This window comes from Nerophis ophidion, linkage group LG01 (genome assembly GCF_033978795.1).
Source record: "Nerophis ophidion isolate RoL-2023_Sa linkage group LG01, RoL_Noph_v1.0, whole genome shotgun sequence".
Classification (NCBI taxonomy): domain Eukaryota; kingdom Metazoa; phylum Chordata; class Actinopteri; order Syngnathiformes; family Syngnathidae; genus Nerophis; species Nerophis ophidion.
The window spans coordinates 6,751,082-6,764,881 of record NC_084611.1 but is presented as its reverse complement, the minus strand read 5'-3'; the positions used below and the strand labels follow the sequence as shown (position 1 = coordinate 6,764,881).

At 39.8% G+C, this 13,800-nt stretch overlaps 1 protein-coding gene across 3 annotated transcripts; it reads left to right on the top strand.

Annotated features, from left to right (window-relative positions):
- Positions 1-596: 596 nt before the first annotated feature.
- LOC133554953 (zinc finger protein 674-like) lies at positions 597-13,247 on the top strand. Of its 3 annotated transcripts, XM_061904407.1 has the most exons (4): positions 597-903; positions 6,690-7,058; positions 11,810-12,178; positions 13,133-13,247. In XM_061904407.1, exons 1-4 carry the CDS (start codon positions 801-803, stop codon positions 13,183-13,185), a joined length of 894 nt encoding a protein of 297 aa, XP_061760391.1. In that variant the 5' UTR covers positions 597-800; the 3' UTR covers positions 13,186-13,247. The 3 variants fall into 3 exon arrangements, with proteins under 3 accessions (XP_061760391.1, XP_061760309.1, XP_061760471.1); XM_061904325.1 differs by lacking the exon at positions 13,133-13,247 and having other exon boundaries at positions 11,810-13,126; XM_061904487.1 differs by lacking the exons at positions 6,690-7,058; positions 13,133-13,247 and having other exon boundaries at positions 11,810-13,126.
- The last annotated feature ends 553 nt before the right edge of the window (positions 13,248-13,800 follow it).

Genomic DNA, 13,800 nt, shown 5'->3' with positions numbered 1-13,800 from the left:
AAGTGGCCAACAGAGACCATTATTTAGTTTTCATGTTGGTGTCAAAGAAAAAGGTCAATGGTGACGTCACAGGCCAGTTTTGACCCAGCAGTTTGGCTCCAGTCGCCAACACGCACCGAGCAGGCATCTTGTCAGTGCAGCAGATAACTAAAGTCAGTGTACAAAAGTGAAAGTAGAAGTCTTCTGCTGTCTATGGTTGCAATAAGAGCAATATTTATGTCAGCGTCTTTGTTTCCTCACCGAGTGCAGTTGGTCCGAGGTCGAGTACAAGTCATCCTTCAATGAGGATATTACTGATAAAAGTCAAGATTATAATGTTGAACATGTATACTGGGGTAGTGTGACTTTCACTCTTTCACAAGACTTACTTTGTCAAACAACTTGCCGTTTGCTTGAACCCACTAAAAGACAGAATACAACATTGTCCATTTTTGTTTCATTTCTATCTCCAAAGTATTTTGATACCAAAAATGTTTTCGCGATAAGGAGCACTTCAATTATGAGCCATAAATGTAAGTAAAGATTAAAAGGGCCGCTAGTTATTTAAAATATATTTTATTTTTCAAAGTGCAGTTGTCAACCGGAAATTGCTCATTTCTGGCGCATGCGCAAACACATCGAACAGTGGTCCAAGTCCAAGATGGCGGACTAAGCGACGCGGTTTCACATTTACGATCTTATAGATTCAAAAATAGCATCAAATACCTCAACTATTCGCTTTTTCTTAAGCCCACGAAACGGACTTTGAGTGTGGAGCGACGGCGTGTTAGCTGAAGTGAAGATTGAAGACGTGATAGAAGATGGACGACTACTGCTATGCTAAGATGGCGACGTCATGTCAAAGAGAAAGTGAAAGAGAATCAGCGCCACCAACGGAGAACAATCTGAAAAGCGAAGATGAAGGTGAGTGTGTTGCGTTCACTCATTTGAAAGCTATTTGACTTCCAAGCCCTAAAAACAGAAATTAGCCCACTTTGTTGAACAATGTAAACAAAAAACCTCGATCCAAAATGGCGAAAATGTCTGTTAGAAGTTACCGCAGTAGTAAACAGTAGGCAAGCAACGATACTTGGTATAATCCCGTGTGGATCTGCCTTTATTGACTGTGAGGCTGTGTTTTAATATTTTTCTATCAGACTTTTTGTTTGTGTCTGCAAAGTTTCTCATCCTCTGATACAACATGTACTAAAAAAAACTCTGCCAGGCAAGGGCAGGAAAAAAAGTGCTTTAAAGGGGAACATTATCAGCAGACCTATGTAAGCGTCAATATATACCTTGATGGTGCAGAAAAAAGACCATCTATTTTTTTAACCGATTTCCGAACTCTAAATGGGTGAATTTTGGCGAATTAAACGCCTTTCTATTTATCGCTCTCGGAGCGATGATGTCAGAACGTGACGTCACCTAGGTAATAAAGCCGGCATTTTCTCAAACACATTACAAACACCAGCTCCCAGCTCCGTTATTTTCTTTTTTTTCGAATATTTTCTGGAACCTTGGAGACATCATGCCTCGTCGGTGTGTTGTCGGAGGGTGTAACAACACTAACAGGAGGGATTAGAAGTTGCACCACCGGCCTCAAGTTGCGAAAGTAGCAAGAAATTGGACGAAATTTATTCAAAATACGAGGGTGTGAGAAGCGGACGAAATGGTCAGTCATTTATTCGCACATTTTACCAACGAAAGCTATGCTACTACAGAGATGGCAAGATTGTGTGGATATCTTGCGACATTCAAAGCAGATGCATTTCCAACGATAAAGTCAAAGAAATCTGCCGCCAGACCCCCATTGAATGTGCCGGAGGGTCTGCACATTTTACCGGCGATGCTAAGGCAGACATGGCACAGAGATGTATGGATAACCTGCAGATGCATTTCCCACGATAAAGTCAACAGAATCACAAAGGTGAGTTTTGTTGATGTTGTTGACTTATGTGTTAATCAGACATATTTGGTCGCGGCATGACTGCCAGCTAATCGATGCTACATGCTATTTAGGCTAGCTGTATGTACATTTGTAGCTATATTTACATCCAGCGTTTTCCTCCACCCACATTTAATGCCAAACAAACACTTACCAATCGACTGATTTAAGTTGATACAGTGTCACAAGATGCGAAACTTCCGATCATTGGTCCGCACATTTTACCTGCGATGCTAAGGCAGACATGGCCGAATAGCGTCAATAGCTATTCGTTCAATAGCTTCAGTTTCTTATTCAATTTTGTTTTAAAACAAGTTATGAGTGCTCTTTTGTGCATGTTGTCACTAAGATGACATATCAAAACAACACTAAATTAAAGTGTACTTTTTGTACAGACACCACTACAGTAGTTTAAAACAAATAAAGTGCACTTTTGTGCATGATGTCACACAAGATATTTCAATAAGTGTCAAATAAAAATGAGCTGCATAATAGAAAAACAAATAGTGTTCGTCCTTCGCTATGTGGTAGTTTACTGCGAACATTATCTCCTTTTGTTGTTGACTATTTTTTTCATACGCTGCTGATCTGGAAATGTTTGCCACGGCATTTTTTGGCGTAGCACCGAACAGAGATGTTGATATGCGGAGTAAGCACTCTTCATTCACACCTTCTTTCTCTCGTATTACCACTCGCACCACCGCTAACGTTACCCATGCTGTTACCTCTCTGCTCCGCGAGGGCATATACGTATGTGACGTATGTAAGAAGTTGCGCTTGCTCTCTGTGAGAAGGAGAGGCAAGAAAAAGTGGAAAGAGTCCGTAGTGTAATGCCAGCAGCTAAAAGCAACTGTGTGAGAATGTATACTCCAATATCACCATATAGTCATTTTCTATATCGCACAGAGACAAACCCGCGATATATCGAGGGTATCCATATATCGCCCAGCCCTACACAATAGCAATAATTTTGCCTGGGGGAATTTTAAACCTGGCTACTACCTATTCCAACCATTCTGCAATGTTGGATGCTGAATGTCTTTCCTCTAGTGGCATGGCGGTAAGGCAGATTGACTTCATGTTCCATTCCTCTCCAATGTAATGGCATGTATTGCAAAGGTGGCTACACTTGTCCACACGTCAGTAGTGAGAGCAATTTTGCTCTGTTTGGCTTTTAGGTCAGTCTACACTGCTTGGAATGTCTGCTCGTACTTCCTCTCCATCACTCTGGTCAAGTGGGTCCTCGAGGGAAGAGTGTAAACAGCTAATGCGGGGTTGTTTCTCTCTGTAATGAGAAAAATCATTTCAAGAACGTTCATAGTAGCATCATTTACAGGTAACTTAATACATACCTAGTTGATTTATTTCATCAATTCTGACGTAAAAGGCAAATACGTCACCACATTAAAAAAAAAAGCTAAATTGAATAAATGGACATTGGGGGTTCAGCATACACCAATAATAACACAGAAATGTCACTCATCAGATCAGAACTGGATCAGATATTGTACACATTAATAATAAAGGATTCATTTTAGGCTGCCTCTGAATAATAGCATGAAATATTCCAGCACCTTCATAACGTTTAGTTACACTAAAGCATCACTATTTATATAACTTTACATCAATCCATTATGAAACCAACCTGAGATGTTTCTGTCCCCTACGTTTATTTCCAAATTGGTAACCGTGCGTTTTCTCTCTCAAAACGGAGTCAAATCAGCCGGAGACACATTATCAGCCCTGCGTTGCAACAAAGGGATAACGTTAACCTTTCTCACAAAAAAGAGCCGGCGTGCTGAACTGATGAATGCCTGTTGCCGCTCAAAACAACAAAGAAACTGAAGTCGTCGCACTCTCCAAAAAGTTCCCAACACTCTGAAAGTTAATACACAACAGTTGCTGCTGCACTTCCTTAAAGAAAATGTCCTCGTTAACAAAAGATTAAAAACACACGACAACGGTCACAAGGGGATCAATGTACTCGGAATATGGATTTAAAAAATTCCGTACCGTGAGTTCCCTTCATCCATGGCTCCAACATGTTTCCTCTTCATGTGCTCCCAGCGCAATGTTGTACTTCCTTGCCAGGCGAAGTCCACGCTGCACATTTTGCAGGAAACGCTCGTCTTTGAAGTCTTTAAAGGGGAACATTATCACAATTTCAAAAGGGTTAAAAACAATAAAAATCAGTTCCCTTTGAAATGTTGTATTTTTTTAAGTTTTTTTCAAAATTTTACCAGTCTCCGAATATCCCTAAAAAAAGATTTAAAGTGTTTGATTTTCGCTATTTGCGATGCCACTATCCATTTCCCTGTGACGTCATACAGTGCTGCCAATGTAAACAAACAATGGGAATACCACAGCAAGATATAGTGACATTAGCTCGGATTCAAACTCGGATTTCAGCCACTTAAGCGATTCAACAGATTACGCATGTATTGAAACAGATGGTTGGAGTATGAAAGTATTGAAGAAGAAACTGAAGCTATTGAGCGAATAGCTATTGACGCTATTCATAGCCATAGCATGGCCGAATAGCTGCGTTAGCATCGCCGGTAAAATGTGCGGACCAAACGATCAGGACTTTTGCATCTTGTGACACTGGAGCAACTTAAATCTGTCGATTGGTAAGTGTTTTTTTCGAATTAAATGTGGGTGGAAGGAAACGTAATATAGTTGCAAATGCATCTACAGGTTATCCATACATCTCTGTGCCATGTCTGCTTTAGCACCGCCGGTAAATAGCATGTTAGCATCGATTAGCGTAGCATGTTAGCATCGATTAGCTGGCAGTCAACATCAACAAAACTCACCTCTGTGATTTCTGTGACGTTATCGTTGCAAATGCATCTACAGGTTATCCATACATCTCTGTGCCATGTCTGCTTAAGCACCGCCGGTAAATAGCATGTTAGCGTCAATTAGCATAGCATGTTAGCATCGATTAGCTGGCCGTCACGCCGCCACCTAATATGTCTGATTAGCACATAAGTCAACATCAACAAAACTCACCTTTGTGATTTCGTTGACTATCGTTGCAAATGCATCTGCAGGTTATCCATACATCTCTGTGCCATGTCTGTCATCGCCGGTCAAATGTGGAGACACTTTGGTACATTCAATGGGGGTCTGGCGGCAGACACTTTGGCATCTTGGGGCCAGTGGTGCAACTTGAATCCCTCCCTGTTAGTGTTGTTACACCCTCCGACAACACACCGACGAGGCATGATGTCTCCAAGGTTCCAAAAAATAGTCGTAAAAACGGAAAATAATAGAGCTGAGACCCAATGTTTACAATGGGTTGAAAATGAAAATGGCGGCTGTATTACCTCGGCGACGTCACATTCTGACGTCATCGCCTCCAGAGTGATAAACAGAAAGGCGTTTAATTCGCCAAAATTCACCCATTTAGAGTTCGGAAATCGGTTAAAAAAATAGATGGTCTTTTTTCTGCACCATCAAGGTATATATTGACGCTTACATAGGTCTGCTGATAATGTTTCCCTTTAAAGTAAAGTGTCTGCACACTTTTGTGGACTTAGGTCGTACACTTTTCTCCAATGAAGCAATAACCTCAAGATGTCTCTTTGCTGAACTATCAGTACTGCTTTCCTCCATCATTTTTTGAATGTTTCCAGGCACAAAGACTATAAAAAGGGGAGCCATTAAAGGGGAACATTATCACAGTTTCAAAAGGGTTAAAACCAATAAAAATCAGTTCCCAGTGGCTTATTTTATTTTTTGAATTTTTTTTCAAAATGTTACCCGTCCCGGAATATCCCTAAAAAAGCTTTAAAGTGCCTTAATTTTCTATATCTTCGAAGCCACTATCCATTTTCCTGTGACATCATCCAGTGCAAACAGACAATGGCGAATAGCACAGCAAGATATAGCAACATTAGCTCGGATTCAAACTCGGATTTCAGCGGTTTAAGCGATTCAACAGATTATGCATGTATTGATGCGGATGGTTGGAGTATGGAGGCAGATAGCGAAAACGAAATTGAATAAGAAACTGAAGCTATTCAGCAAATAGCTATTGACGCTATTCGGCCATATTTGCCTTAGCATCGCCGGTAAAATGTGCAGACCAACGATCAGAAGTTTTGCATCTTGTGACACTGGATCAACTTAAATCTGTCGATTGGTAAGTGTTTGTTTGGCATTCAATGTAGGTGGAGGGAAAGGCTGGATGTAAATATAGTTTCAAATGTACATACAGCTAGCCTAACTAGCATGTTAGCATAGATTAGCTGGCAGTTACGCCGCGACCAAATATGTCTGATTTGCACATAAGTCAACAACATCAACAAAACTCACCTTGGTGATTCAGGGTCTGGGAGCCCACAAACAGGAAAGGTGTAAAGCAACCCTTGCAGAGCGGCGGCTCCCTGTTTAAAGTGTCACCTTTATTGTTAGTTTAGAAGCCCAAATACCTCCATATTGCACTTCACACACCCTCTTTATTAACCAGTAGAATTGTCCTTTGTTGCCTTTCTTCCTCTCCACGATGTTATTGCTTGTATGCACTTTGTGTGTGCGTTTTGACACACTCAACATCATGCGCCTCGGCTCTGTAGTCACCGCCACACAGCAGCATTCAGATGAAAGAACGGTACCGGTACTTTTCAAAGGTGCTACAGTACCGATTTCAATTAATTAGTACCACAATACTTTATTAGTAGCAGTATACTGTACAACACTACTACACACACATACAGTACATAGAAGAAAGTGTGTTTTTGTTGTTTGTGTCTTGCAGACGTCCAGCAGCTGATGAGTAATCCAGAAGAAGTTTCCCCTCAGTCAGGGGGGAGCTCCACTTTGAAGCAGGAGACTCCACAACCACCCTGCATTAAAAAGGAAGAGGAGGAACTCTGCATCACTCAGGAGGGAGAGTGTCTTCTAGGACGAGAGGAAGCTGATTACACCAAGTTTCCACTGACTGTTGTCTCTGTGAAGACTGAAGATGATGAAGAGAAACCACAAGTAGACAACCTCTTAGCTCCACTATCAGATAGTGAGGCTGAAGACGAGGTTGAAGAACCTTTGAGCAGCGATACAGACTGTGAAGGTGATATAAGGACTTACACTGACAACAAACACTTTGAAGGCTCTTCAAAGAAGAGAGGTAACAAATGTTTTAGCTGCTCGGTTTGTGCTGAAAGTTTTACTAACAAGAGCAATTTGACTCGACACATGAGAACACATACAAGAGATAAACCATTCAATTGTTCAGTGTGTGCTAAAAGCTTTTCTCAAAATAGCAATTTGACTAAACACATGAGAACACACACTGGTGAAAAACCATTTAGTTGTTCAGTTTGTGGCAAAAGCTTTGCTCAAAATAGCTATTTGACTGAACACATGAAAACACACACTGGTGAAAAACCATTTAGTTGTTCAGTTTGTGGCAAAAGCTTTGCTCAAAATATCTATTTGACTAACCACATGAGAACACACACTGGTGAAAAACCATTTAGTTGTTCAGTTTGTTGCAAAAGCTTTTCTCAAAATAGCAATTTGACTAAACACATGAGAAGACACACTGGTGAAAAACCATTTTGTTGTTCAGTTTGTGGCAAACACTTCTCTCAAAATAGCTATTTGACTGAACACATAAAAACCCACGCAGGTGAAAAACCATTTAATTGTTCAGTTTGTGACAAAGCTTTTCTCGAAATAGCTCTTTGACTGACCACATGAGAACACACACAGGTGAAAAACCATTTGGCTGTTTGATTTGTGGTGAAAACTTTTCTATTAAGAACCGTTTGACTGAACACATGAGAACACACACAGTTGAAAAACCATTTATTTTTTCAGTGTGCCGTAAAAGGTTCCCACATAAAGCAGACGCAGCAAAACACATGAGAACACACGAGGGAAAATAAGCAATTAGCTGTTTAGTTTGTGGTATGTTGCTCATATGTGGCGACATCCACCCTACCCAGGACCTCCTCACTGCTTCTTTCACAAATATCTGAGGTACAAACGTTGAGAGGAAAAAGGTTGTTCTCTTTACCTCCACAAAATGTACAGAAAACAAACAAAACTGTGGTTCTAAAACCAGGTATGGACCGAAGCGTGGGATACCTGTACCGTTACACCTCTAGTAAACACAATTATAGATGTGAACAAAATGACAGTTGTCAGCTGTGAGCATATATTACCTCCATCAAACATGGCGGAAATGTCTGTTACAAGATACTGTGCTAGTAAATAGTAGGGATGCAACTGTACTCGCTGTTATCCTGCACGGGACAATCTGACTTAAAAAAAAATTTTTAAGTGATGTTAATCAGGATCAGGTGGTGTACAATATATAGTCTTGATCATATTTTTGCCATATTGCACAGCCATATTCCATCAGCACTCCAGCTCAGTTTTGGCATTTGGGGAGTTTCTACAGAAATTAGTTATGTTCATACTTTGTATTTTTTGTGTAGCACTTGCAGTAGTGCTAATTGCTTGATCTGCTTGTCACTCAGCTTTTAAAACTTGTAACTCATCCTCCTTATATTCGGGCTCAAAAATATAAGGTTTTGGATCATAAATTGTCCCAAAGTCTTCTTTGATGGCACTCATGAAGTCTGCCTTTATTAGTAATAGTTGGTGGTGGTGTTGAAGGAAATAACGAGCGTTGTGATGCGTCTGTGAAAAAAATGTGAAATTGTTTGCGTAAAATGATAAAAAATGATGAAAATACGTAAATATTACATATTTTTAAGAATATGTCTGTTTTAACATGACATATATTCTTAAAGGCCTACTGAAATGAGATTTTCTTATTTAAACGGCAGGTCCATTCTATGTGTCATACTTGATCATTTCGCGATATTGCCATATTTTTGCTGAAAAGATTTAGTAGAGAACATCCACGATAAAGTTCGCAACTGGAGAAAAGCCCCGCCTCTAACGGAAGTCGCAGACGATGACGTCACCCGTTGAGGGCTCCTCACATATTCACATTGTCTATAATGGGAGCCTCCAACAAAAAGTGCTATTCGGACCGAGAAAACGACAATTTCCCCATCAATTTGAGCGAGGATGAAAGATTCTTGTTTGAGGATATTGATAGCGACGGACTAGAATTTTTTTTTTTTTTTTTCAACGCGATTGCAATCGCGTTGCATTGAAACGGATTCAAATGTTTTTAGACACATTTACTAGGATAATTCTGGGAAATCCCTTATCTTTCTATTGTGTTGGTAGTGTTTTAGTGAGTTTAACAGTACCTGATAGTCGGAAGTGTACGTCCACGGCCGGATGTTAACGAGCAGTGTCTCGGGGAAGTCGACGGCAGCTGTATGGGAGGCACAAGCGCAGCTGATCTCGGGTAAGAAGCGACTTTTTAACCGCAATTTTCTCACCGAAACCTGCTGGTTGACAAGTGGTCGGGATCCATGTCCGCTGTGATCCATACTAAAGTTTCATCTCCGTGAATTTTAAACAAGGAATCACCGTGTGTTTGTGTGGCTAAAGACTAAAGCTTCCCAACTCCGTCTTTCTACTTTGACTTCTCCATTATTAATTGAACAAATTGCAAAGGATTCAGCAACACAGTTCTCCAAAATACTGTGTAATTATGCCATTAAAGCAGACGACATTTAGCTGTGTGTGTGTGCAGCGCTCATACTTCCTAAAAACCTGTGACGTCTTGCGTACACGTCATCATTACGCGAAGTTTTCAAGACGAAACTAACGGGAAATTTAAAATTGCAATTTAGTAAACTAAAAAGGCCGTATAGGCATTTGTTGCAATGTTAAGATTTCATCATTGATATATAAACTATTAGACTGCGTGGTCGCTAGTAGTGGCTTTCAGTAGGACTTTAAAGGGGAACATTATCACCAAACCTATGCAAGCGTCAATATATACCTTGATGTTGCAGAAAAAAGACCATGTATTTTTTTAACCGATTTCCGAACTCTACATTGGTGAATTTTGGCAAATTAAACGCCTTTCTGTTTATCGCCCTTTTAGCGATGACGTCAGAACGTGACGTCACCGAGGTAACACACCCGCCATTTTCATTTTCAACACATTACAAACACCGGGTCTCAGCTCTGTTATTTTCCGTTTGTTCTACTATTTTTTGGAACCTTGGAGACATCATGCCTTGTCGGTGTGTTGTCGGAGGGTGTAACAACACTAACAGGGAGGGATTCAAGTTGCACCACTGGCAAGAAATCTGCCGCCAGACCCCCATTGAATGTGCCAGAGTGTCTTCACATTTGACCGGCGATGCTAAGACAGACATGGCACAGAGATGTATGGATAACCTGCAGATGCATTTGCAATGATTAAGTCAACGAGATCACAAAGGTGAGTTTTGTTGATGTTGTTGACTCATGTGCTAATCAGACATTTAATCACGGCATGACTGCCAGCTAATCGATGCTAACATGCTATGCTAATCGATGCTAACATGCTATTTACGCTAGCTGTATGTACATTTGAAACTAGATACCCACATTTAATGCGAAACAAACACTTACCAATTGACGGATTTAAGTTGCTCCAGTGTCACAAGATGCAAAAGTCCTGATCGTTTGGTCCGCACATTTTACCGGCGATGCTAATAAGGAAGCCCTGTATGATGTCACAGGGAAATGGATAGTGGTTTCGAAGATAGCGAAAATAAGGCACTTTAAAGCTTTATTTAAGGATATTCCGGGACCGGTAAAATTTAGAAAAAAACTTTAAAAAAAATACAACAAGCCACTGGGAACTGATTTTTATTATTTTTAACCCTTTTGAAATTGTGATAATGTTCCCCTTTAAGTGTGTATATAAAAAGTTGTTGGAAGCTTTTGAATATTTTTTATAGGCGAAATAACGTGCATCACCATTACCTGCATTGTTAGCTGACTTTTGCTAGTGTTTATTTAGGAGTTAGAATCAGTGATGGGCAGTAGTGCACAACAAGTAGCGACGCTATGTAGCTTAACTACAGTTCCCAGTAGCGCGGCGTTAGTCTTGCTCCTTTGTGAACCCGCAGTGATTCCTGTAGTTTAGCTTTATTTTGACCCATGTAGTGACGTAGCGTCCATCAAACGCTCCAAAGATAGAAAATAGCTAATCAAGGGCTGGAAAAAAAACGAAATACATATTGCAAGAATCATTTTAATGTATTATTACTATGATTGTTACTTTACGTGTTATTTTTTTTGTTACTATTGTATATCTGGTTGTTCTTTTAGATTATATGTCAAATTGAGTTTTGGTGGTACTGTTTTTACGTTTTCAAATAAATAATTGTGTTCTTTATCTTGATTCCAAAAATCACTGAAAATAATTGTGATTATTATGTTTTGCCATAATTGTCCAGCTCTAGACAAGGTATCGGAAAGGACTTCATAATAAACTATGTATCACACTACTTGGGTCACGATACAATAGTCTATTGTAATATTGTGACATGGAGTTTTACTGCCATTTTTACAAAGTCATTGTAAAAATTAAAAAAAAATGCTTAAAAGACATGTATATAAGTACACTCGATGTGTCAAAAACAAAGTAAATAAAATGATCATTACAATTGTACAGAAAGTGGATCAAATTTCTTGCATTTGGTATCTAAAAAAAAGTCCTCTACATTTAACTACAGACTTCTTTGAGATATAAATTATATATTTTTTTGTGCGATGTATTTCAATATTGACTTTTACCCTACTGTTAGTTTGTAGTAAGCTATTGTCCATGGAAGCAAATGTTTTCTACTTTCTGTGATTCTAGCTGAACTTTTCTGAGTCCATGACAAGTCATGTAAACATTGATCCATCATTCTCGCAAGGCACGAAATGAATGGCCATGAAACACTACACACACATACAGTACTTAGAAGAAAGTGTATTTTTGTTATTTGTGTCTTGCAGACGTCCAGCAGCTGATGGGTAATCAGGAAGAAGTTTCCCCTCAGTCAGGGGGGAGCTCCACTTTGAAGCAGGAGACTCCACAACCACCCTGCATTAAAAAGGAAGAGGAGGAACTCTGCATCACTCAGGAGGGAGAGTGTCTTCTAGGACGAGAGGAAGCTGATTACACCAAGTTTCCACTGACTGTTGTCTCTGTGAAGACTGAAGATGATGAAGAGAAACCACAAGTAGACAACCTCTTAGCTCCACTATCAGATAGTGAGGCTGAAGACGAGGCTGAAGAACCTTTGAGCAGCGATACAGACTGTGAAGGTGATATGAGGACTCACACTGACAACAAACACTATGAATGCTCGACAAAGAAGAGAGGTAAAACATGTTTGAGCTGCTCAGTTTGTGCTGAAAGTTTTACTGAAAAGAGCCGTTTGACTCGACACATGAGCACACACACAGGGGAAAAACCATTTAATTGTTCGGTTTGGGGCAAAATATTTTCTCAAAATAACAATTTGACTCAACACATGAGAACACACACAGGTGAAAAACCATTTAATTGTTCAGTATGTGGAAAAAGTTGTTCTGTTAAGAGAAATTTGACTGAACACATGAGAACACACACAGGTGAAACCCCTTTAATTGTTCAGTTTGTGGCAACAGCTTTTCTCAAATTAGCAATTTGACTCAACACATGACAACACACACTGTTAAAAAAACATTTAATTGTTCAGTTTGTGGCAAAAGCTTTTCTGTTAAGTGCAGTTTGATTAAACACATGAGAACACACTTCGATGAAAAACCATTAAAGTGTTAAGTTCTCATGCGTTTAGTCATGTCTTCGTGTTGACACACGAGAACACACACTGGAGAAAAAACGTTTAGTTGTTCAGTGTGCTGTAAAAGGATCCCACATAATGCAGCCGCAGTAAAACACATGAGAACACACAAGCGAAAATAAGCAATTAGCTGTTTAGTTTGTGGTATGTTGCTCATATGTGGCGACATCCACCCTACCCAGGACCTCCTCACTGCTTCTTCCACAAATATCTGAGCTATTCATACAAACTTGGATTATTCGAATGATTGTCTTCCGTGCAAATGTAAAGAAAGTGAACAGTGTGTGATTTACTGCAATACTGTCAGTCTTTCAACGTTTTATTTGTGCTCTGTAGAAACACTGAGATTAAGTCTAAGTTTTGTTGTGTTCTGATATGTTTGTGAAATCTATGTGTTTTCTTTTTCTGGATATCAGACTAATTGTAAGTTCTGTTTGCTTATTTTATTACGTCTGACGGCATTATATTTGGCATCGTTGGTTACGTGAAGAAGACGTGGCTGAAATAAATGTCTGTGAGAAAAAGGAACGACTCGAGCCTTGACTAAGACCTCGGAGGGAGTAACACTGATAATGGACAACAATTTACAGGTCAGTGATTTGATGAGTTAAAAAAAAAGTATGGGTTTCACCTAAGGCTGTCAATGTTAACGCATGTGATTATTAAAAATAATACATCACGTTACCATAAATGAATGATGATTAATCACAGTGTTGGTTTTGACCGGCGCAGGAAGACAGTGCGCATCACACAGGCAGCGATGACGTCACACACCAGTGGGAGGGGGTGTGCTCTGCGCCCACTTTCGCTTCAAAACAAACCTCGATGGAACTTCAGATAAAACTGAGGTTATTAGTCAGTAATGCAGCCACAAACTTTCTTATCATCGGCACACATCAATTTAAAGATTGAATCAAAGAATCAGGACGCACTTTGTCATGTATGTTTATTAAGTAAGTGGCCAACAGAGACCATTATTTCGTTTTCATGTTGGTGTCAAAAGAAAAAGGTAAATGTTGACGTCACAGGCCAGTTTTGACCCAGCAGTTTGGCTCCAGTCGCCAACACGCACCGAGCAGGCATCTTGTCGGTGCAGCAGATAACTAAAGTCAGTGTACAAAAGTGAAAGTAGAAGTCTTCTGCTGTCTATGGTTGCAA